The sequence below is a fragment of the Pipistrellus hanaki genome (genome assembly GCF_964339955.1).
Source record: "Pipistrellus hanaki genome assembly, chromosome: 3".
NCBI classification, from domain to species: Eukaryota; Metazoa; Chordata; class Mammalia; order Chiroptera; family Vespertilionidae; genus Pipistrellus; species Pipistrellus hanaki.
This window is the reverse complement of record NC_140505.1, coordinates 134,028,339-134,053,817: the sequence shown is the minus strand read 5'-3', so window position 1 is coordinate 134,053,817 and position 25,479 is coordinate 134,028,339. Positions and strand designations below refer to the sequence as shown.

Sequence of the window (25,479 nt, the reverse complement as noted above, 5' to 3'; positions counted from 1 at the left end):
AGGAAGAACTCGAAACCTGAAGGAAGGTGCTGGGCTGGGTAAGGTGGCAATGGAGACAGCTCTACCTCAGCTCTGAGAGTCACCGCCTACAGCAGGCATCAGCTAGTTTTCCGGAAGCTAGTGCTGTAGTACACCCTGCATGCACTTCCCTGGCTGTGCTCAGGGCCCAGAAAGAAGAGTCAGAGTGTATTGTGTTTTCTGTAAATGGTTGCTAGTTACTGGCCACACATTTAAACCTAGGAAAATAGTAAATGATTTTGAGGACCTAATCTATGATTAAAATACACTGGAAATTTTAGTGACACCTGGGTGTCTCTAAGCATTTCCTTCTAAGTGATTTGAATAATCTTCTTATTTAATTTGGCTGTGCAGTATAATTATGCACCTGTGTGGATTTCATAAGACTCCCGGGTCGGACAACCTTGATCTGTCCCATAGTCAGACACGCTGTACTGGGGTCCATGTTGTTCCCCAAGTGCTCTGCATTGGCCTGCAAGGGGCGACCTCAGATTTCAGTCTCTGGGAAGAGATGCTCCCTTTGCTCCTAGGTGAGAAGGAAGGAAACAAGGGCAGGAGAGATCTCTTTTGCTTATACTTGGGTAAATGCATATTCTGACTGTAATTAGGAGGGAGAAGCAGTCCCCATATCTAAATTTTATTTCATTAAAATACATACTTATGCCATCACAGAAAATGAGAGGGAGCTCTGTGCTTTTTAGTGAATTTAGAAACTTCAAAGTGAGCTGGATCTCAGATGTTTAAAACTGTGTAGTTTAGTTCAACATATTTTAAAATTTCATGTTTTAATGAAACTACCAAGCACCTTACTAGACACATATATATTATCTCATTAAATATATGCATACAAATTCATTGGTTGATGGCTTCCCACTCACCCTCCCCTGCTGACACATTCTTGATTGTTGGGAACAGATGGCATCTACTTTAGAGAAGGGGTCAGGCTTGTTCAGAATTTAGAATTAAAATTAGAATTTTAATCTCTAGATATCTAGGGGTTTTCCAGCTATCTTTCTCTAATTGATTTGTAGTTTGATTCCACTGTGGTCTGAGAACTATGTATGCTTTAAGAAGTAGACAAGCAATTCCTAATGAGCAATTTTACTTTTATGAGCAGGATTTGAATAAAAGTGGGCTTTAGGATATTTTGGAAATCAGTGTTTGCTTTTGAGGGACTAAAATCTTTTTTTTTTTTTTTTTTAATCTCATTTTTGGTGAGGAAAACATTCTCCTTAATTTTCAGCATCCCATAATAGGTAGAACCAAATTAAGCATTAGGTTAAGATTTCTGAAGTACCATAAAGAATTTGTGAAGTTCATATCACTGAGATCTTTATTAAACACACCTATGTTCTTCTAGAAAAAGGGAGGAAGAAAGAGGAAAGAGCCATAGTTTAGCCCCATAAACAAATCAGTCAGGAAGAGGAACACAGTAAGTAGGGTGGACTTGGGAGGCTGAACGAGGGCGCCTTTCTAGCTTGCAAACTGTCCATTCTGAGGAAACGGCGTGTTTGCTTCACTGCAGGTGGATACGAGCCCCCGCTCACGAATGTCTTCACGATGCAGTGGTTCCTGACTCTCTTCGCCACCTGCCTCCCTAACCACACCGTTCTAAAGATCTGGGATTCCGTCTTTTTTGAAGGTTCAGAAATCATCCTAAGGGTGTCGCTGGCCATCTGGGCGAAGTTGGGAGAGTAAGTGACTGCCCCTTCTCTTCTGTTCTGTGGTGTTGGGGGCCTTGAGCCGTTTTTTATGCTCTCACATGTAAAGCACCGATAATTAAGTGTGAGGAAAGGAGGAAGTTGTGAACTTTGTGCAGTGGCTTTAGTCTTGGGGATCTCAGCTGGCACATTCTTTTTTTCTTTTTCTTTTAATCTTTATTGTTGAAAGTATTAATAGATTCTCCTTTCTCCCCATTAACCTCTTCCAGCCTACTCCCATCGTCCTTCCCCACCCCAGGCCCTCACCACCCCCTGTCTGTGCTCCCGGGATATGCATATATGCATACACATTCATTGGTTGATGGCTTCCCACTCACCTCCCCTGCTGACACATTCTTGATTGTTGGGGACAGATGGCATCTACTTTAGAGAAGGGGGCAGGCTTGTTCAGGCCTGGAATTCTCCTCCTCCTCCTCCTCCCAGTGTTTGTCCAGCTGGCTTACTCTTTGTCAGCATCTCTCTGGACACTAGTTTTGAAGAGGGAGACTGAGGTGCATGAGGAACTGTGAGGTCCGGAAAGAAGTAGGTGGATTTGTTGGTTAATGCCACAATTTGGATTATGTTTGAATCCTTATTATTTATTGTGTCCAGCGTTTTAGGGCTGTGATGAAATTTAATGAGGTAATATATATATAAGGTGTCTAGCAAAGTGCTTGGTACATTGTCAGTAGAACATGGGCAACTTTTTTCCTTTCATCAAGAATTAACACTGTGGGGGGCAATCTATTACTATCAAATGCATCACTAAAGAGATTTTACTTATGTTCTTTACTAGCAGCTGGGCTGAAAAATACAGGGGTGGGCAAAAGTAGGTTTACAGTTGTAGGTATGTGAAACAGTTTATTCTTGTGTCATTATTTATTAACTAGAAGCCCGATGCATGAAGATTCGTGCTAGAATGGGCTTTCCTTTCCCTGGCTGCCGGCACCACCTTTCCACTCTGGCCCAGCCCCTTTCTGCTCAGGCCCGGGAGCTGCCTCTTTCCGCTCTGGCCCTGCCTTCCCACACTGCCCAGAGGCCCTGAGAGACCTGGGGTGGGGCCCCTGTCACTCAGCGTCTATGTATGCAAATTAACCACCATCTTTGTTGGGTTAATTTGCATATACTTCTGATTGGCTGGTAGCATAACAGAGGTACAGTCAATTTACATAATTGTGTATTATTAGGTACGATTATTGTATTATTTTCCATATGAACAACAGTAAATCTACTTTTGCCAATCCCTGTATTAGGATGAAATTGTTATAGTGGTAACTTAAGATACAAAGGTGTTTTTTTGTGTGTGTCAGAAGTTTGGCGTGTTTTTTTAAATCATTACCTGAGGATATTTTCCCATTGATTTTTAGAAAGAGTGGAAGAGAGAGGGAAAGACAGACAGAAATATCAATGTGAGTGAAACATACCTATTGGTTGTCTCTTGCATATGCCCACCAATCCTGCAACGGTGGTACATGCCCTTGACCAGAATGGAACCTGGGACCCTTCAGTCCCCAGGCCAAGGCTCTATCCATTGAACCAAACCTGCTAGGGCTTACTGACAGTGTTTTATTTCAAAAGCCTTTTAGCCTTTAATGTATAAATTGTTTTCTGGGAGACATAAAGCATTTTTAATTTTTTTTGTAAGAAAGATACACCAAACTATTGATTCAAGGATTTAAAAAAAAAATCATGATTGTGTGTATTTTAAACATCCCAGAGCTCCTACAATTGTTTTATTGTAGGTTACTTTTCAATATCAAATAAATTCATTGGTGCTATTTACTTATCTTTTATTTTTTTATCCTCACCTGAGGACATTTTTTTTTTTTTTTAAAGAGTGCTAGAGGGAGAGAGAAAAGGGACGGGGGGTGGGGGGGGGGAGGAGAGAGAGAGAGAGAGAGAGAGAGAGAGAGAGAGAGAGAGAGAGAGAGAAACATTGTGTGAGACTAACACAATGATTGGCTGCCTCCAGCACTCTGACTGGGGTAGGGATTGAGCCTGTAGTCGAGGTACATGCTCTTGACCTGTTATTGAACCCTTGACCTTTCGGTCCACAGGCTGACATTCTAACAACTGAGCAAACTGGCCAGGGCTTTGCTTATCTTTTCAATTTCTCTCATTATCTCCCTCTTTTTGTAGTAGTGTACTTCCAATCCACTCTACATCTTGTAAGTTCTTTGAGTTTTGATAGTTTCTCTAGGTGTGATAGCCCAGTTACTGAGTAACTAGCTCATCCTATATAATAAAAGGGTAATATGCAAATTGACCAAAGGGCAGAATGACCAGTCTCTATGACATACCAGGGGGCAGATGGTCGACACAGGAGCTGCCCCTGGTGGTCAATGCGTTCCCACAGGGGGAGCACTACTCAGCCAAGAAGCTGGGCTCATGGCTGGCTAGGGCAGGAGCCTCTCTCACCTCTGTGGCAGTTGCACATCCCCTGAGGGCTCCTGGACTGCGAAAGGGCTCAGGCCAGGCTGAGGAGCCCCTCCCCACCCCCATCCAGTGCACAATGTCCTGCACCGGCCTCTAGTAGGGTTATAATAGTAAAGCCCTTTACTGTATGCTGACTCAGTTACAGTCACCTTGGATTGGTTCTTGATTATGTGGCAGGAGGAAAGAGGTGATTCTGGTTTTATTCCCATCTAGTCATTATCTATAGGATTAGAATTTAGTCATATTGTCATTCCAGGGATGTCACATTGTTGAAAAGGTAATGGCTACACTTTTAAATCCAGTATTCATTGAGTGCTTGCAATGGACTGGCATTGCTCTGAGCACTCTACATGTAAAACTAACTCCTTTGGTACTCATCATCATCCTATGAGTGGATCCTACTATTATCCCCATTTTACAGATGTGGGAGCTGAGGCACAGAGAAGTTAATTGCCCAAGGTCACCCTTGTTAGAAGTGGAAGGGCCTGTGATTGAACCCAGGTCTCCTGGCTCTGGAATATATGATTTTAATAATGTGAATATACTGATAATATATGGCTACTATTTATGCAGTTCAGAGGATATATGGATCAGACTGGAAGAATTTTAAGTGTTTCAGAGACTTTGTTCACTATAATTTTAAATGTTTTGAGTGTGCAACTTGTTAAGCAGAAAGAAAGGCGACCAACATACATCAAGTGCCTACAGTGCCATCATTTCCTTAGACGTTGTAAACACATGGTCTCATTCATCCTGCCCATAGCCCTGTGATGTAGGTGGGACTTAAACCTGGATCTTTTTGACTCCAGGGCCCGTGCTCTTCCCCACAAACTGTCCCTTGGGAAAATCATAAGCAGCAGATAGGTAATCTCCAGGCATGCATGCCGGAGTAACATGTGCCCTGTGTATGGTTATCCATAGGACCTCTCCTTTCCCTTCGCTTCTGCAACTTGAATGCCTCCCTCTCACTCACACCGAGGGCACTTTTAGAATATGTAAGTTGTAGAGCATCAGCTCACCTTCCCTGGCATCTCTTTTGCGTGTCCTTTCTCCTCTGACCCTGCTGCTCTGGCTCGCTCTTTCTTGACCTCATGCCTGGCCTGTCTCGATGTGTCTTCCCTGGTTTCCCCATCACACCCACCCTTGCCATGACCTCCAGGCTGACCTTGCCGAGGGCATATCTGTCCCCACACTCCCCATTCAGAGCCTTCCAGGGATGTTTGCCCTAAAGGAGCTCAGCTGGAGGTGAGCCCTTCTGTGTCCTCTGTCTGCAGTTCTCTCCCTGCAGCTCTCCCCGGCTCCATCCTGGCCCTGGGGAGCCACTTGCAGATTCTTGGGTAGGGCCTGCAAAATACTTTTCCATCAAAATACTTTTCCTTGTCAACCTGGAGAATATTTTTCAAAATTAATCTTCAGCATTATTTCTCTTCCTCATCCACCAGGGTAAACGTAACCACTTTTTTTTTTTTTTTTTTAATTGATGCCCACATACTACTTTGTATTCTTGTAATAACACCTCAACAGCTCCTCTCGTTTATTTATTTATTTACCTGATTGTGGCAGTGAGATTTGAACAGCACTGCAGAGCCTGAAGTTTTCTTTCCCATCATCTATTTTTTGGGGGAGGGCTCTATGAAAATCCCCCAGCGTACATCATAGTGTATCTTGTGGTTGGTGAGCCAACAGAGTCATCCTCCCACACAGAGCATGTCATGGTGGATAGAACAGATGCACCGCGCTCTTTGTTTCGGACCACTCCTTTTTTTTTTTTTCCCCTTGAGAAGAAGGATTAACATGTACCCTGCCTCACAGGTTGCCAGGTAACAGCTTCTTTATTTACATGTGGAAACGAATGTAAGAAGCAGGGTGCGATCTCCAGCTAGCAGCAGGGCCCTGAGAAGAACTGAAAAAATCCTGCCTGTGAAAGCATCCTGTGGACTGATGACATAGGCAGATAAAGTTCTAGTATTTCTCATCTTTTGTTTCTCCTGTGGTTTGGTTTCAGTCTATCAGTGAGACCGCGGTTTGTAGATTAACAGCAAGAGATTTCCTCCTGGGGATAATTGTTCTTCAGATCTAATTTCATGGTTATGATTCTCATCAGCGGTGGGTATTCTGACATGTAAAATGTGTCACATGGAAGCAGTAAAAGTGCCACCGGTAGGGCTGGGAGGCTGGAGGCTGGGGAGCCATGTAGGAAAGATGGGAACTCATCCCATAATAAGACCTCCGAGATGCCTTGGGTATTTTTTTTATCTTTTCTCTGTATATGGCAGGCCATATGGTGAGTGTGTCCAATATTTTGATATTTGTTGATTGCTAATGTTACTGATGTGATGGCCAGGGGCTATAGATTCTGTCGGACCTGGAGTAGGTACCTAGGAGACAGCATGGGTGTCCGACACAATTCCTTGTTCTGTCCTTCTGCTTCTAGGCAGATAGAAAGCTGTGAAACGGCAGATGAATTCTACAGCACCATGGGGCGCCTCACCCAGGAGATGCTGGAGCATGATCTTCTAGAAAGCCATGAACTCATGCAGGTGAGTGCGCAGCTCAGCCCCGCCTTGGCTGGGGGACTCGGGCACCGTGGGAACAAGCAGTCCGGAGCAGTGGTCTTGGGAAAAGTATCTGGCCAGCCTTCAGATTTAATTCTTCAGTTGACCAAGATTGGATAAGAATCTTAACCATGTCACAAGAGGAAAAAAGAAATGAATAATAGATATTTATTGTGGTTTTCATTCAAACTTGTTGCTTAAAAATCATGAGGTGCAATACAAAAATGAATTTAAAAAACTGAGGAATAAAAGAGTACATTTGAGGTGTTATTACAAAAATACAGTTATTCTCAATCTGATTCTTAGTCTTTCAAGGGGAGACTTGTGGGGGTGAAGTAATTATTTGGGGGGAGGAATGACTGAGGATTAGAAGGTAGATTGTTGTAATCAGCACTTTGGTTTGTTTTGCCCACATTTTCAACTGATGTTATATGTGAATCATAAATTTCAACATGTAAGACGAAGGGTTTTGTTATTTTGCGGCATGTTACTCTATCTCAATATCCTATTTACTAAGTCAGACAGAAGAGAGTGAGTATAGGAAAGAGCAGATTTGTTAACTCTCTTCTGTGAGATTCTGTAAAATAACTTCATCTCCATTCTCCGATGCTTCTGACCACTTTCCTCTGGTTCTTCCTCTTGCCCTTTGACCAACTGTAGGTCTTCCCAAAGTTGTCCTTGGGCCTCGGTTACTTCCTCTCTCTCTTCTTTTTCTTGTTCCCATAGTTTATTTTTATGCTGGGTTCCATCCCTGAGGTCAATTTTGGGGCCCAGTCAAACACTCAAGCTCTGTTTTAGGACATAAGATGTATGGAGCTTCCATTCCTCTATTCTTCTCCCAGCACCACAGCTCCTTTTTAGAATTCCCAGTGTTTAGCAGACAGTTATTGATTTGTTGAGAATATTGACCACTTAATATAACTTCCCTGAACATTGATATTTTTTAGTTCAGCTTTTCTTTCCATTCGCATCTCTTTTCTTCCTTCCTGTGTGTCTCAGAGGAGGAAGTGTTCTGATATTGCCATCTCTGCTTGATTTCACCTCTTCTCACATTGTCATTGCTCCCTCTCTCTCTCCCTCTCCTTCTCCCTCTCCCTCTCCCTTTGTGTGCCAGGTCCATGCCTGACATTTCCTTTTTTCTTTTTCTTTTTAAAAAAATATATTTTATTGATTTTTTACAGAGAGGAAGGGAGAGGGATAGAGAGCTAGAAACATGGATGAGAGAGAAACATCGACCAGCTGCCTCTTGCACACCCCCTACTGGGGATGTGCCCGCAACCAATGTACATGCCGTTGACTGGAATCGAACCTGGGACCTTTCAGTCTGCAGACCGACGCTCTATCCACTGAGCCAAACTGGTTTTGCCTTGACATTTTCTTTTACATAATTTTTTTAAATATATATATATTAAATATATATATGTATATATGTATATATTGTATATAATATATATATACACACACACACACATACACATACATATATATACACATATATTATTTCAGAGAAGTAGGGAGAGAGAGAGAGAGATAGAAACATCAATGATGAGAGAGAATCATTGATCGGTTGCCTTCTGCATGCTCCCCACTGGGGTTGAGCCCACAACCCAGGCATGGGAATCAACTGCACCTCCTGGTTCATAGATCAATGCTCAGTCCCTGAGCCATGCCGGTTGGGCTACATCATTTTCTTTTAGGACATTCATAGATGATGTCCTTCCTCTCAGATTCCCTCTGCGCTAATACAATCAGCATTTTGCTGCCAAAGTAATAGTCTGTTTGCCCATTTCATTGTCATTCATAAAACCTTCAGTGCTTCCCTGTTATTAACTATAGGATATAAAATGCTTCAGCCTTGTTTCAGAGGTTCTATGTTAACCTCTGCAAAGATTTATTGAACATCTCTACAGGTCAGAAGTCTTCCTTGGCCCTGCCCAGTGTGGCTCAGTTGGTTGGAGCATTGTCCCATACACCAAAAGGTCTTGGGTTGGATTGCCAGGGAGGGGACATACTCAGGTTATGGGTTCAATCCCTCATTGGGGTGCGTGCAGGAGGCAACTGATGTATCTTTCTCATATGGATGTTTCTCTGTTTCCCTCTTCCTCTCTCTCTAAAATCAGTAAAAATCTATCCTTAGGTGAGGATTAAAAAAAAATCTTCCTTTAAGACTAATAACAGTTGGTGAGGCTCTGTGTGTGCTCGCACACATATACATGGGTGCACACACATGTAAGTGTGTATATGTGTGTATGTGTTGGAGGCAGTGATGCAGAGCAGAGAGGCTGTTCCTGGTGGAGGGGGGCAGGGTGAGTAAAAGCATGGCAGTGGAAACCTCTGTTGTGTGTGAAGGAAACTATAAGTAGTTTGGTATTTAGGGAAGGGTTATAGGAGACCTCAACCCATGTTGAGGAGCTTAGCCTTGATCTTTTAGGTCAATGGTTGTGAAATGGAGTTCTTTTTTTAAAATATATTTTATTGATTTTTTTTACAGAGAGGAAGAGAGAGGGATAAAGAGTTAGAAACATCCATGAGAGAGAATTATCAATCAGCTGCCTCTTGCACACCCCCTACTGGGGATGTGCCTGCAACCAAGGTACATGCCCTTGACCCGAATCAAACCTGGGACCTTTCAGTCCGCAGGCCAACGCTCTATCCACTGAGCTAAACCGGTTTCAGCGAAATGGAGTTCTTGAGCTTGCTGGAGTTCTGGGGCTTCTGTGAAGAGCCTTCAGAAAGGGAAAAACAACTGTGGAGCTGAAAGGTTTTAAGGAGAGGAGGGTTAGGGTCTGAGTTCTCATATCGACTACAGGGGCAGCTCTGTGAAGGGTGGACTTGACGGGGCCATGTTTGATAGCACAAGGCCTGTGAGCAGCAGTAAAGGGTAGAAACAAACATGGAATAGAGACAGTACTTAGAAGGTGAAGTTGATAGGACTTGGCCACAGAAATGATATGGTCTGATGAAAGAAATGGAGGGGACAAGGGCAATCACACATTTCTGGCTTAGAAAGAGGAGGGCAGGAAGATGAATTAGCTCTCAGAGAGGCTGCATGGAGGTACACTTTGGCTGCCCGTTACTCTCCTGTCCAAAGGTATTCTTCACCACTTTGCAACCAGAACCTATCACACTGGTTGTAGCACTGTAAGTCCCTGCCCGTGCCAGTTGAGGGCTTGCACTGCCTTCTCACACCATCTGTGAAAATCCTACCCACCCACCTGGGTCCTCCCCAGTCTCCTTCCTCCCACCCCCACACAGCCTCTGTACCTCAGCCCTCATTAGTTATGCCTCCTCTGTATTTAAGATTTCTAACAACTGGTTAATTGCTATTACAGATGATTCGATGTTGTTTGGTATATTTTGTATGTGTTCATCTTATTTCTCTAATGAGGTAGCAAGCTCCTTAATGCTAGGGGCCTCATATTGCTCTGTATGTCCATGACAATCTATCGAGTTCTGAGAATACACCTGGTTGCTCAATGAATACGCAGAATCACAAAACATTAGAACTTGAGGCAGTGGTTTTCAAAGTTGACTGTGTATAAAAAACAGCTCAACAGTGTATTAAAATTCAGGTGTTTGCTCCATGGGTGGTTCTGAGGCAGATGGCTTAAAAAAATACTTAGAAAAACTCTGGCTTTAGAGAAGCTTAAAGATTAACTAATCTAATTCTGCCACTTTACAGAGAAGAAGCTAAGACTTGGAGAGCTAGCATCTGCCAGTTTCTTAGGTTGTCTAATGGCAGACCCAGGACTGGAGCCCAAGGCCCCAACCTCTGGTTATACCTTATTTAAAAAATGTCTTTCTAAAGCTGAAATCCTCCTAAGAAGAACAAGGCAGCATTTTATTTTACTTAAAGCCCAAACACTGCCAGAATGAATGAGATTCATGTTGAGATCTACTCCTGTCATCTTTGTCCTCTAGGAATTTCCAACCTTAGGGATTAGGAGGAAAGAGGACCCTTTGTTACCTCTTAAAGGGAATCCTAGAGGGGAAAATGCTGGCTGGGGCTTGATAGATTAGATCCCCTTTTAGTAGCATTATTTTTTTCCGGCCCAAGAAAACATCCGGGTGATGATAAACTGAACTTAATTTTATACAACTTATGTTTTCATGTTTCTTGTAAAAACATGTCAATAACGAAAAAGAAATAGAATTTCTTTTCAGTGGAGCCTAAATATAAATGTCTATGGGAGTGTGTGTTGATAGTTTGGGTAGGAAATAGACTTGCTGTTTTTCCTTGGCCTCATAGAGTATTAAGAGAGAAATGCTGGCTATCATTTCAAACCACTCTTTCTGTATTCACTCGTTAAAAACAGTTAATCCAGTGGCTGGGACCCAATTATGGTGCACCTTCAGTCTGTCTGCAAACCTGAGATGGCTCCGGGTGAAACATGAATGGTGTGTGAGGCCAGAGAAGAGACGAAAGGGTTCTGCCTGCTTGGTCTTCTCCATTTCTTTCAGCTCTAAGTGCCAGACACAAAGTACTGTTTTTCTCCCCTGTAAATCACATCACTTTTTCTTTTATTAGCAATGGCTATTTAAAAAAAAAAAATTGAGAGTGTTAGAAAAAGAGATTGGGTGCCCTAGCTGGTTTGGCTCAGTGGCTAGAGCATCGGCCTGAGGACCAAAGGGTCCCGGGTTCAATTCCAGTCAAGGGCACATACCTTGGTTGCAGGCTCCTCCCTTGCCCCAGCCCTGGTCAGGGCTAGTGCAGGAGGTAACCAATCGATATGTTTCTATCACACTGATGTTTCTCTGTGTTTTTCCCTATCTCCTCCACTCTCCCTAAAAATCAATGGAAACATATCCCTCTTGTGGATAATTTCCTGTTTCCTGGGGCAGCTCTCATGTGCCACGGGCGGGATCTGCCCTTGGATTGTTGGCTGTTTTCCATCAGTGATGGAGTGGGAATGACAAGGATGCGGATGCTTGTTCAATAGAAAGACGATGTTTGGTTAATTAGTGCTGCCAGAAACGGAAACCGTCTGCCTGCAAAGCAGTGCGTGCGGGGAGCGTCCCGGCAGTGCCATCTGCGGAGACCCTGAGAGCAGCGCCTGCCGGGGAGGGAGATGGAACTAAATGACGTTTCAATTTTTTCCTGACCCTCAGATTCTGCGAGTCTACCTTATTTGGGTTCTGAGATGATGAGTACAATTTATTTCTTGGAATTGGTTGTAAATCCGTGACTTACAAAGTTAGAAACCCAGAGCTACTTGGGAACCCTGAGCACTATGGGGTTGTGCCAGGAAAGCTTATGTTTGTGGGGTCAACATGCCTCCACATACATGAGACCTTCAAAGGATTGAGTGCATGTGGGCGAAGAAGGACTAGACACTGTTTTTCAGGCACACTGGTTTCGTCTTTGAAGGATTAACTAAAAGCAGACGATAGGGAAAGGAAGCGCAAAAATAGAAAATGAAAGCTCAGTGGAGCCAGTTTTCTTTTGGTTGAATGTCTTTTGTTGAGCGGTCTTTGAAGGAGCTGGCTCAGAACCCAGGCCATCTACCCCGAGGCCAAAGTATTGTCTATTCCTTTAAAAAAAAATAAAAAAAAAATATATATATATGTTTTATTGATTTCAGAGAGGAAAAGAGAGGGAGGGAGGGAGGGGGAGAGAGAGAGAGAGAGAGAGAGAGAGAGAGAAACATCAATGATGAAAGAGCATACTAAGTGATCAGCTGCCTCCTGCATGCACACACTAGGAATTGAGCCGGCAACCTGGACATGTGCCCTGACCAGGAATCAAACCATGACCTCCTGGTTCATAGGTGGATGCTCAACCACTGAGCCACACCAGCTGGGCTCCATTCCTTTCTTATAAACTTCCTTCATGAGGCTGGATAAATAATTCTGATAACTTTTTCTAAAACTGGCAAAAATAAAATACAGTGAACCTTCAGCTATTTTACCCCACTAATTGTCTTTAGTGAGACATTTTACCTCATTTGGAAGAAAATTTTAAATGTATAGCATTAATGAGTTCATCTGTGAAGCTTGAATCGAAACGGCATGGGTTTCTTAAATATCTGAACCAAGTTTCTAAATTGTTCCGGAAGGAAGGTCCCGTGAGTGGGGGGCAGGCTGACGCTTGGTGCGGCGGTAGGACCCCGCTTGGTGTGTGGTGGTCAGAGGCTGGTGCTGCTTAACTGAGGCCCCTGACGGTGTCCCACTCTGGACTTAAAGTTGGGGTGGTGAGGAGAGGATGTCCCTTCTCTCCATTTCCCTCAAAGGGTACACGGAGCTAAGACAGGTCCCAGAGCAAGGAAGGAAGGATTCTGTGCTGGCAATAAGGCAGCTTCTTGAGGGATGAGCTGTTGGCAACCTTTGTGGGAGCAATGTGAGAGTTCACTCTGACCATATGAATGAAATTATATGAAGTATTCCAGGCATACAGAAATGTATTAAATGTATTAAACATAGTATTACAGCCGAAACCGGTTTGGCTCAGTGGATAGAGCGTCGGTCTGCCGACTGAAAGGTCCCGGGTTCGATTCCGGTCAAGGGCATGTACCTTGGTTGCAGGCACATCCCCAATAGGGGGTGTGCAAGAGGCAACTCATTGATGATTCTCTCTCATCGATGTTTCTAACTTTCTATCCCTCTCTCTTCCTCTTTGTAAAAAGTCAATAAAATATATTAAAAAAAATAGTATTACAAAACTACACACCCATCACCCATCTTAATAAACCATTAACAACACATTTGAACACCCTCATATGCTTATCTTTGGTTTTCCCATCCCTCCTCACCCCTTTTCTCCCCTTTCCTTTTCAAGTTACCCACAATCCCAACTTTAACACCCTTCATTTTTCAGAGGAGGAAAATGAGGCCCAGAGAGGTTGGGATCTGGCCAATCTGAGACTAAAGGGAACCACAAGATACTCCTGCTTCTCTCCATCGGGGAGCAGCTCACTGTTAGTAAATTTGTACTGCGTCTGAGCCTTGTGTGTATAATCAGATATGTGGCATATAGAATGGCTCAGAGATGACTTTTTGGTCCCTACGATCTGTGTAGCTTTGGATAACAGGCAATAAAGAATAGAGGGGAAGGGATTTTAGCCAACACTCACTTGTGTAGAATCTGCGGGTGGTACAGGAAGATGTAAGCAGATGCCTTATATCTGTTTGGGGACGGTCTGATGGACAGACTGTTTAGAATCAGATGGCAGTGGGCTGTCCCTGTGGTGGCTCTGAGCTGTAGAGTAAGACAGCAGCACAGTCAGCCCCTTTCAGAGCCCTCCATTCCTGCCCATGCATACAGTTCATGTCTCCGCTAAACCTTCAGAACAACTCTCCTGCTGAAATGAAAAATACCACCTTAAAATATTTCCCCCCAAAATATCAGGATATTTAAGAAGCTTCCTGGGAGAAAGTTAGTGTGATTAAGATACATTTTCTGGCCGTAGCCAGTTTGGCTCAGTGGATAGAGCGTCGGCTTGAGGAGTGAACGGTTCCAGGTTCTATTCCTGTCAACGGCATGTACCCTGGTTGCAGGCTTCTGGCCCTGGTTGGGGGCATGTAGGAAGCAACCAATCAATGTGTCTTTCTCTCCCTTCCACTCTCTCTAAAAATCAATGGAAAAAATATCCTCAGTTGAGGATAAAAAAAAAAAAAAGATATATTTTTCTGGTGAATAAAAACCTTAAAGATTGAATAAATAATATAATTAAAATTTTGGAGCAATTAAATTTTGATAAAATTAAGAAAGCAAATAAGATTATCTCCTTCCTGCTAATAAAATGGCATATAATTTTGAAATTCTGGAGAAAGCACAGGTGTTTTTCTCATTTTTATTTATAGATTTTTAACATTCTGGGCTTTTACACTGTCACTTAAAAAAACACACATCGAAATCAGCAATTTTCACCTCGGCTTTATTCACAGATATTTGAAAAGGTGTGTTTGGAGAAAGCATGCAGCCCATCATATGATTGTCCACTTATTTTTATCCAGGCTTGCGTAATGTCTATAAAAATCATCAAACAGCTTTGAAAAAGCAAGTACGAGTACTACATATGAAAAACATCAATGGGTTCTTTATTAAAGAAGTAAGGGAGCTGCCCTGGTTGGGTAGCTCAGTTGGTTGGAGCATTGTCCTGTGCACCGAAAAGTTGCAGGTTCGATTCCCTACAGGGCACATACCTAGGGTGTAGATTCAATCCCTGGTCGGGGTGTACGTATATGGTCGCGTTGTATATGAGAGGCAACCGATCCTCTCTCTCTTCTCCCCCCCTTCCTCCTGCCCTGTCTCCCTTCCCTTCTCTCCCCCCCTCCCCTTTTCTCTCTCTCTAAAACCATAAACATATCTTCAAGTGAGGATAAAAAGGTAAGGGGGCTGTGGCTTTCTGAATTCACGCACCCTGAACCGAGCAGAAGGAACGGACTCCCCCGTGGCTCCCCCTTGCTCACCAGGTGGAATGCCTGGTTGCAGTCGGGTTGGTTTGAAAACTCACCGTTGTGTTTAGCATGTTCTTTTGTCTTTCTCTAAAGCGGACACTGGAGGAGGACCTTTCCACTCTCTGTTTCAGAAGCAGTTTTTACCTTTTCACACTCAAATCATGTCTTTCCAGGCTGATAGAGTTTCTTAAGGGCTCCATTTCAGCTGTGGCATTTTTGCTCCTGGTTTTCAGACGGTTTACTCCATGGCGCCATTCCCGTTCCCACAACTGGCAGAGCTGAGGGAAAAGTACACCTACAACATCACACCGTTCCCAGCTGCAGTGAAACCCGCCTCCGTGTCTGGGTAAGGCCTCTTTTTCCCCTACTTTAACTTGTTATTGTAACTTAATAGTTGGGAAGCCCTAGAAATATATTCAAAGTAGTTTGGTTCTTAAAATCTGGATTTTTTTTTTTTAAAGGTTTTGATTTAAATTCAAGAGAGTGATTTTTAAAACCATACTTTCCAAGGAAGACTAAGAATATAAACTGAAGGGACCTGCAGCAACTCCACAACTTATGTAAAAATATAAAATACTAAAAAAAACTCCATAATTAAAATAGTGTAGAACTAATGCATGAAAAGACAGATGAGCTTATTTAAAATTCTGTAAAGACCAGACATTGACAGATACACAGGAATACAGCATATGAAAACTTGGCATATCAAACTGTAGTGAAAAGAGGTATTACTTAGTAAACGGTACTGGGCCAATGAGACCTACTCTGGAAGGAAATAAAGTTAGAGTTTTCCTTCACATCAGACAGTAGGATACATTTCATATAGTTGAGAGACGTAAATGGGAAAAAATGAAGTAATAACATTAGCAGAAGAAAATGTGGAGAAATGTCTCTAGGTCTTTGGAATTGAGAAGGCCTTAATAATCAAAATAAAAAAATAAAAAACAATAAGGGAAAAAAACACTAAGTATTTAAAAATAATGTTCTGGCCGAAACTGGTTTGGCTCAGTGGTAGAGCGTCGGTCTGCGGACTGAAAGGTCCCGGGTTCGATTCCGGTCAGGGGCATGTACGTTGGTTGCGGGCACATCGCCGGTGGGGGGTGTGCGGGAGGCGGCTGGTCGATGTTTCTCTCTCATCGACGTTTCTAGCTCTCTATCTCTCTCCCTTCCTCTCTGTAAAAAATCAATAAAATATATTTAAAAAAAAAATAAATAAAAATAATGTTCTGTATGACTAAAACCAAAACAGAACAAAATAGAACCCCCATAAGCAGACACAAAAATATTCATGGAAAAATATTTGTAATTGATACCTCTCATAAAGTTCCTAGAAATTAATACAGAATGACCACCCAACTGAAAAACGATGGGAGGATGGGACTAGGTAGTTTACATAAAAGGCAGCATCAAGAGAAATGTAGCATATAACTAGATTGAGAGTATGTTAACTTTGCCTGTCAGATTTACAAGAATTCAAAAGGTTGATGTGCACGCTTGATAAGGCCAGGGGACACAGGCACACTGCAGGTGAGAGGTTGCTTACTACAGGATTCGTGGCAGGCAGTTTGGCAGTATTGTCCAAAATTCGTAATGGATTTTGACCCAGAAATTCTACCTCAACGAATTATCACACAAATATATTTCTACACATGCAAAACACAGGATGCATAAGGTTACTTACTGCAGCATTGTTCAAAATGGCATAATATTGAAACCCAAACGTGCACTTCATGCATACAATACAGTGCAGCTGTAAAAAACAATGAGGAAGCTCTTTGTATGAATATGGAGAGGTTTCTTCAGTGAATAAAAGCAAGATGCAGAAAAGTGTATATAGTATGCTAATATTTATGTAAGAAAGAGGAGAAAAATAAGACTATCCTATATAATAAAAGCCCAGCAACTGAAACAGTGGAATGACCAGAGATCAGAAGGACCACGGCCTCTCACCCCAGTTGGCCCCACCCCCTAGGGAGCAGTTAGGAGCCATGAGACAGGCAAGCAGGCAGAGGCAGTTAGGGGTGATAAGATAGGCAGGCAAGTGGTTAAGGGCAATCAGGCAGGCAAGTGAGCAGATAGGGGTTATCAGACAGGCAGGCCAGCAGTTAGAAGCCAGTGGTCCCGGATTGCGAGAGGGATGTCTGATTGCCGGTTTAGGCCTAATCCTGCAGGAATCCCTGCAGGTGGTGCCTAAACTGGCAGTCAGACATCTCCCGAAAGGTCCCAGATTGCAAGAGGGTGCAGACCAGGCAAGCCCCACCCCCACCCCTGTGCACAAACTTTGTGCACCAGTACTCTAGTACAGTGTTTCCCAACCTTCTCTCATGATGAGAATCACCTGGTGGAGTTGTTAAAACACAGATTCCTGAATCCCAACTAAGAAGTGCTAAACTAGGATTTTTGGGAACATATAGGTAAAATTGCATACCTAACTTAGTGCTCTGTATATAACATCTGTCTTAGAGCACTAGTTAAGTATACAATTTTACCTATATGTTCCCAAAAATCCTAGTTTAGCACTTCTTAGTTGGGATTCAGGAATCTGTGTTTTAACAACTCCACCAGGTGATTCTCATCATGAGAGAAGGTTGGGAAACACTGCTCTAGTATAGTCATATCTGCTTATCCATGCATAAAAAAACTAAAGACTAAATAAGAAGTTAGTCCTGCATCACCTGTAGGGATTAGGTAGAACAGCTGGGCAGAAATTGGATAGGGATAAGAGACTTATATATTATATTCCATCATTTTTCAGTTGGGTGGTCATTCTGTATTAATTTCTAGAAACTTTATGAGAGAGATCAATTACAAATATTTTTCCATGAATATTTTTGTGTCTGCTTATGGGGGTTCTATTTTGTTCTGTTTTGGTTTTAGTCATACATATGACTATATATATATATATATATATGTCATTTAAATCATGTGACTGTGTTACTTATATTTTTTTAAAAATGCCAGTATTTTCTTTGAATATTTTTTTCTGTTATGTTTTCCAAGACGACATGGTAGGATCAGAGACAGTGATGAAGAGAATGACCCAGATGATGAAGATACTATTGCTAATGCTGTGGGGTGTCTTGGACCTTTCAGTGGGCTCCTGGCACCTGAACTGCAGAAGTACCAAAAACAAATTAAAGGTAAAAAAGGTGGCTCTCTATTTAGATTATCACAATGTGTTAGTTCACTATTACTGTATCCTATAACTGCCTATTTATTTCCTGAGCTGGTTACCCCTATTGAAGGTCTTTGTTAAAAGTATCTTTTCTGGATCAGCTGTTGTGGCTCAGTGGTTGAGTGTTGACCTATGAACCAGGAGGTCAAGGTTCAATTCCCGGTCAGGGCATATACTCAGTTTTGTTGGTTTGATCCCCAATGTGGGGCATGCAGGAAGCAGCCTATCAATTCTCTCTCTCCCTCCCTGAAGGGACCTTCCTGGGGGGGGGGGGGGGGGAACATATATATATATATATATATATATATATATATATCTTCTAAGTACTTTTCTCATTTATTAGGATTTCTCTGTGTTATGGGTTGCATGCATAATATATATTTCTTCTTTTTTTTATGATGACTTTTGCCCGGTACTTGTCTGATTCAGTTCCTTAGCATAGAGCCTGGGATGTAATAGTTGCTTGCTACCTTGTGTTTGAGTTTAAATTGAATTCTTTCTAGACTGGCTCCTCTTCCATAGAGAAGTACCCTCTGAATCTAAAACATTATTGTGGCCTCTCCTTCAATTTGAGAGATAAGAAACTCATCTCATAAGGCATTCTTCTGGGTTCCTCCACTTAGCCCATGGTTTCTAGTTTCAGAGAGATAATCTCTGCCTACGAGTTCTATTAATAGTTCATCTCTTTGGGACAAAACAGAATGAGTCCGCTCCCTCTTTGACTGGATGGCTCTTCGGTTTTTTGAGGACAACCATCACATCTCCAAAAGTTTTCTTCATGGCCCAAGGTCAGAATTTCTTTAAGCATTTCTCATAAGATATGATTTTCAGAACTTTGAATAGTATTTAAAAATTCACTGCTAAATGTCCCGCAGTGTGGCAGAGTCCCTTTTAAAATGCGGTGCTCTGAACAGAATGCCATCTATATATTTTTTTTTTGTGCAGGATAAGCTTCCTGTGGTCTAGACATTCTTGATAATGAACTCTTTTGAAGCAGTTCATGGTGCTCTCACTTGGTTCTTTCCCATTCTGAGTGGCAGCTCTTCCTTGAGGATATTCATTCTACATTTTCTAGTTTGAAGACCATTCTCCTTGCTAAAAGGGCACAGTGACAAGATCGATGTCAGACACCCTTGCATTCTCTTTGTTATCTGCTAACTTTACCTTGAACCTTCTCAAAGTCATGTGACTGTCTTCTCATTTTTGTTCTTCTTGCTTAGTTTTCTTCTTCATCTTTATCTTGTTTTTCTTCATTTTCCTCCTCTTCCTCATCATCTCATCATTGCTTTTACTTCTTCGTCTTTTTCCTAGTGCTAGTATGAGTGTTTTCCCTAAGCCTTATCTTGTTTTGAGTTTTGACCTGTTTCATGGTTTGGGTTCATACTTTTTGTATGTAATGTCTTTGGTATGCATTTTCCTCTCACCTTTTTAAAAGGCTTTTAAAACTGTGAACCCAACAAGAGCCCCATTGATTTCATAATGCCTTCCACCCTCCCTCTTGTTGCCTGGATTTCAGCTTTTGGTTTCTAGCTACGGGATCAATGCGGAACTTAATTCTAACATTTTTGAATCTGCATTTCTGAAGACTGGCTCTGTGCCCCCTCCTCCTCCCCCCCCCCCTCCCTGTTTTTCTTTCTGTGCAGGTCTGTGCCCAGGATGACCTGACCATGGTCTCCTCTTTTATCATTCCTCTGTTTGTTGGTTTTACTTAAATTCAGATGTGCAGATCCCCTTTTAATTTCCTTTTCCTCGAACATGTGTCTCAGGGAAAAAAGGAAGTAAGTAGCCAGATGTTTAGCACTCTAACACTTTCAGTGGCTGTTAGGATGGTCGGATCCCTACTGAGGGTTCTATTTCAGCTCGTCCCCTGGCCAGCTGTGCACATTGTGCTGAGGAGCCCGGGTCTGCCCCCCTCGGCTGTGCAGTCTAGAAGCGTGCTTCCGCACAGTGCTTGTTTCTCTCTCTTGATGTAATCTCCGTTTTATTTAAGGGACAACCCTGCTGGGTGTAGGTGTCCTGGGAGCAGAAACCACAACGGACATAACACACATAAGTGTATGGTCAGGAAATGGTTGTTAAACAAATAAAAACATGCATTAGTAGGGATAGAGTGATTCAAAGTCTTGATCATTTCATAGAATGTATTTTTAACTTAAAAACTTACTTAAAAAAAAATCCTTACCCATGGATATGTTTTATTGATTTTAGAGAGAGGGGAAAAGGGAGACAGCGAAGCATTGATGTGAGAGAGAAGCATCAGTTAGTGGCCTCTCACAAGTGCCTTAAACAGGGATCAAACCCATAGTCTGGGTATGTGTTCTGATTAGGAGTCGAACCCACAACCTTTCAGTGTATGGGATGATGCACCAACCAACTGAGCTGTACCAGCCAGGGCTAAAATCTTACCTTTAATGGCTGATTAAACACTACAAACTACAAGTCCCTTATAAATCCTCACTCATTTATGTGGACATCTGTACAATGACTTGACATCTGCAATTACATTTTTCTGAGGGCATTTTCGAAAATAACAGTGACTTTTATCTGGAAAAAATTGATCTTATGTCTGTATAATAAACAAAGTGGTAATAACATAAAACTATGAACCCAGACAGCTCATTTCAGACCCACAATTAAGCTAAGAAGAAAATGCAGAAGTCTCTTCAGGACTGATTCAAAAACAAGCACTAGACAAATTCTAGTGTACATTTTTTTAATTAATATATTTTATTGCTTTTTTTTTTTTTTTTTTACAGAGAGGAAGAGAGAGGGATAGAGAGTTAGAAACATCGATGAGGGAGAATCATCAATCAGCTGCCTCTTGTACACCCCCTACTGGGGATGTGCCCGCAACCAAGGTACATGCCATTGACCGGAATCGAACCTGGGACCTTTCAGTCGGCAGGCTGACGCTCTATCCACTGAGCCAAACTGGATTAGGCATGTACATTTTTGTGTGTGTATGGTTTAGAATTTTCTGGAAGTTGTGATACCACTCTGGTTACAGTGGAATCAATTGCCCTTTTGTCCCTTTCTCCTCCACTGTCACCTCTCCTTGTCTCTGCTGCTGCGAGTACAGAACCCCACGAAGAGCAGAGTCTGAGGTCTAACAACATTGCGGAGCTGAGTCCGGGAGCCATCAATTCCTGCCGCAGTGAGTACCACGCTGCTTTCAACAGCATGATGATGGAGCGCATGACCACGGACATCAACGCGCTGAAGCGGCAGTATTCTCGGATTAAAAGGAAGCAGCAGCAGCAGGTTCATCAGGTGTATATCAGAGCAGGTAATGGGCTTCTTCGAATCAACTTCAACTCTGTGCCAGCCTGGTAAGGGAGAGCACGTCCTGCTCTGGTCTCACGGCAGCTGCTCACTGCAGCTCAGCATCCAGAAACTCAGCTGGCATGGGTGATGGCACATTTAGCATCTCATTTTTAAAATTTTATTTTATCAGGCTCTACGGAAGACAAGGACCGGGAAGCTGATGGTATTGAACACATCTTCACTCTGTGTGCTTCTGGAGAGGGGTTTACAAATGATCACAGTGTTGCAAAGCCAAGCAATCCTTGGACTTGAGACATTTTGGAGCTGTTGCCTCTCAAATTCCAGGCATTGAGAAATAGAACTTTGCGATCTGTACATGACTAAATCGAGCTACCGATTGGTCATTTAAATGGTTATAATAAAGGGTTATGTAATCTGAGAAAAGGGAAAGGCTGCCCCCACGCCTGACTCTGCTGAAAACACACGGTAATGCAGTTGGAAATGCTCTTTTCCCAGGATTGTCAGGCTTCTTTTCTTTTTAATTCCCCAAATCCCAGGGAGCAATAATCTGCTTTGTTGTTTAATATACGCTGATTTTGGAATTGGTTTGTCTTGTTCTCGGTGAAATTTGAATGAAAATGATTCCTGTCCAGAATATACCAATGTATAAATTTGACATGTTTTTAAGAGGCTTGGGAGCATGTGACTGATCTTGACCCAAAACTGAATTTAGCTCCTCCTTCTCAGGAAGGGTAGGCTGTGCCGCAGTCAGCATGGCCAGGTTCGGTGAGCCTTAGGAGGGGCGGCAAAGGATTAAAGAAGACAGACAAAGAGAATACAGCTGGGGCTAGGTGGATCTCTGACACAGACACAGCCTGAAAATAGAAGCTTTATTTTATAGTCAGAGCACACAAAGCAAAAAAAGGGAAGTGGTCAACATGTTTAAAATGTTCTTGTGGGTTTGACTTGTTTTGGCAGCACTTGCTGCACCTCCCACAGCCCATTAACTACCTAGGAAGGAGCAAGGGAGGACTATAAGGTCAGGCTTAATTGTGCCAGGAGGGCTCTGCCCTCCAAGCTGAGGCTTGTTGGTGGCCCTGCCACAGGTCAGTCTGAGGCTTGACCCTATAGCTGCTTCCTACAGTAGGTGACTACCTGAAGATTTGTACTTTATCCTGAATCACACATTAATCACAGAAGAAACGAGCAACTGCAGCTCTGCAGTTTTCAAAGCATTGGTACATACACATCCTCATGTTGTCCTTGAGGGGAGTCTATGAGGAAGGCAAGGAACAGGTATCTCATATCCGTTTAGAAGATGAGGAAGTGGTGACTCATGAGGACTTCTCAGTCGTCAGAGATGATATAGTGATAGTGAGTGGTCCAGACAGGGCTGGGATCCATTCGTTCTAATTCTTTGTAAAGTCCTTTTTCAATCGAACTGTGTGAATCGTCGGGTGATTCTGTGCTGACTCAGCCCAGCGCCTCGTTCTCTAGTCAGGGGTCAGCAGACTATGGTCTGCAGGCCAAACCCTGCTTGTTGCCTGTTTGTGTAAATAAAGTTTTCCTGGAATACAGGCATGACCATTGTTTACACACTGTCTGTGACTGACTTTACACTACCATGACTAAAATATTTGTAATCTGGCCCTGCACAGTAAAAGTTTGCCAACCCTTACTCTGGATCATGGTTTATGTGGCTCATTTTAGGGAGAGATTGTTCTAGGGCAGTGGTCGGCAAACTCATTAGTCAACAGAGCCAAATATCAACAGTACAATGATTGAAATTTCTTTTGAGAGCCGAAAACCTTCTGCGCATGAGCCACAAAGTTTCAACTGCATGTACGTGCGTGCCCGCACGTGGCATTTTGTGGAAGAGTCACACTAGAGGGGCCAAAGAGCCGCATGTGGCTTGCAAGCCGCAGTTTGCTGACCACTGTTCTAAAGCATTGCTCCTCAAACTCTCCTGTGCATAGGGTCCAGCTGGGGGTCTGTGAAAAGGAAGAGCGTGTTTCTGTAGGTTTGGGTGGGGCTCAGGTTATGCATTTTCAACAAGCGGTGGGTGCCAGTGCTGCCTGGTGGGGCTCACATGTGGAAAGGAAGGTTTTAGAGGAGGTGGTGGAGGACAGGATTAGCAGCTCCGGTGCAGACTGATCTTGAGCTAGAAGCCAAAGACCGTAGTTTCTGAGACTTAACGGAAGGAGGGAAGGAAGTTGGTTGGGGTACCAGCCTCCTAGGTTACAGAGGGCAAGAAGTTGAAGTGTTTCAGACTTGATAGCTTGTTTTTATGGAGAAATTGGGGGCAAGTAGTTTTCCTCTCACCCTGCTCTCTCCCACATTAGTCATACGCAGTATGTTCTTTGCCTGCCAGAAGTCAACTGATAACCCCTGTTGGACTTACTATGTTTTAAAAAATCTTCAACGTTTTCTGGATAGAAGACCTGTGAGGTTGTGCCTCAGAGACAAAAGCTCCCCTCACCCCCAAATCATTAGGCCTCTACCTAGTCACGAGGGGTCAGTCTCTGTTCCTTTCTATGACCTCGGCCCCTTCTCTCCACCTCTTTAGAGAGGAGGGAACAGCGCCCCGGTTGGAATTCAGTTTCTGCGTCTGCAGTCACATGCTCCCAGCGCCTGGGAACCAAACCGCGTGGGCAGGGCTGGGGACAGGCTGGGACCCGGTGACTTGAGGGCACGTCTCTCACCCGCTTCCTTCCGATGTTTCTTTCAGACAAAGGGCCGGTGACCAGCCTCCTCCCGTCTCAGGTGAACAACTCCCCAGTGATCAATCACCTCCTTTTGGGAAAGAAGATGAAAATGTCCAATCGAGCCGCCAGGAACGCCGTCATCCACATGCCCGGCCACGCGGGGGGCAAAGCATCCCCGGGGCCCTGCGAAGACCTCCGGACCAAGCTCAACTCCCCGTGGCGAACGCACATCCGAGTCCACAAGAAGGCCCTGCCGAGGGCCCGGGGCCAGCCGGGCTGCGGGGACACCGTGGGGCTGATCGAGGAGCCGAGCGAGGGCCGCCCGGGGGCCTCCGAGCCCAGCGCGTCCCCTGCGGGCGAAGGCGCAGGCGGCGGCGCGGAGGGCAGCGCCGGGCGCACCATCGAGGGCCGGTCCCCCGAGCCCGCCTTCGGGGAGGCCGATGTGTCGGAGGTGCAGGTGAAGTTGGAAGCCTTGGAACTGAGCCAGAGGGAAGCCGCTGCCCACGCGGAGCCCACGCGGCACCCGCCCTGCCAGCGGCACCTCCCGGAGCTGCCCGAGGCGCCCGGGGAGGACAGGGCCGCTGGCAAACCCCCCCACAGCGGCCGCCCCAAAACCCCTATCTTCAGCCCCTTCCCCAGCGTCAAGCCGCTGCGCAAGTCTGCGGCCGCCAGGAACCTGGGGCTGTACGGCCCCACGGAGCGGACCCCGGCTGTGCGCTTCCCGCACCTGAGCCACAGCCTCAGCACCGCCGCCGCCGCCGGGGGAGGCGGCACCAAGAAGCGGTGACTCCCCAAAACCCCGCGCCTAGGCCCCCCTTTTCATCCCTTTTCATGGCGGAGCAGGGGTTCCCCCTCAATGGCGCCGGAAGAACAGCAACTGCCCGGTGAAAACAGATAGATGGGCTCGGAGATGGAATGGGAAGATTCACTATGGGAGCGAGGTGAGGGGTGTCTGTCCATCCACTGATGACCGGTACATGGATTCTTGGTGGCGAAATAAATAACGGTGGTTTTAAAATGCGAAGTCTTCCCACTTTTGTCAGCTGTTTCGAAAAGACTGTGTACCTAGACTTGTTAGTCCCTCTTCCTTCTTCCTGTCCTGGGGCCTTCAGGGTCCCTTGGGTGTTAATACGCACGCATGCACCACTAGCTTGCTAGAACAGAAACTGTAAAGAGAAAGTAAGTTTCTTTTTTAAAAATATATTTTATTGACTTTTTTTACAGAGAGG

General features: G+C 44.0%; 1 protein-coding gene across 1 annotated transcript in view; it reads left to right on the top strand.

Annotated features, from left to right (window-relative positions):
- TBC1D30 (TBC1 domain family member 30) overlaps positions 1 to 25,277 on the top strand; it is an 81,666-nt gene extending 56,389 nt beyond the window's left edge. The window contains 6 exon segments of the mRNA XM_084877579.1: positions 1,544 to 1,712; positions 6,589 to 6,694; positions 15,340 to 15,452; positions 18,107 to 18,246; positions 21,361 to 21,567; positions 24,274 to 25,277. Coding sequence (XP_084733705.1) covers positions 1,544 to 1,712; positions 6,589 to 6,694; positions 15,340 to 15,452; positions 18,107 to 18,246; positions 21,361 to 21,567; positions 24,274 to 25,037 — 1,499 coding nt within the window. The 3' untranslated portion in view covers positions 25,038 to 25,277.
- Positions 25,278 to 25,479: the final 202 nt, after the last annotated feature.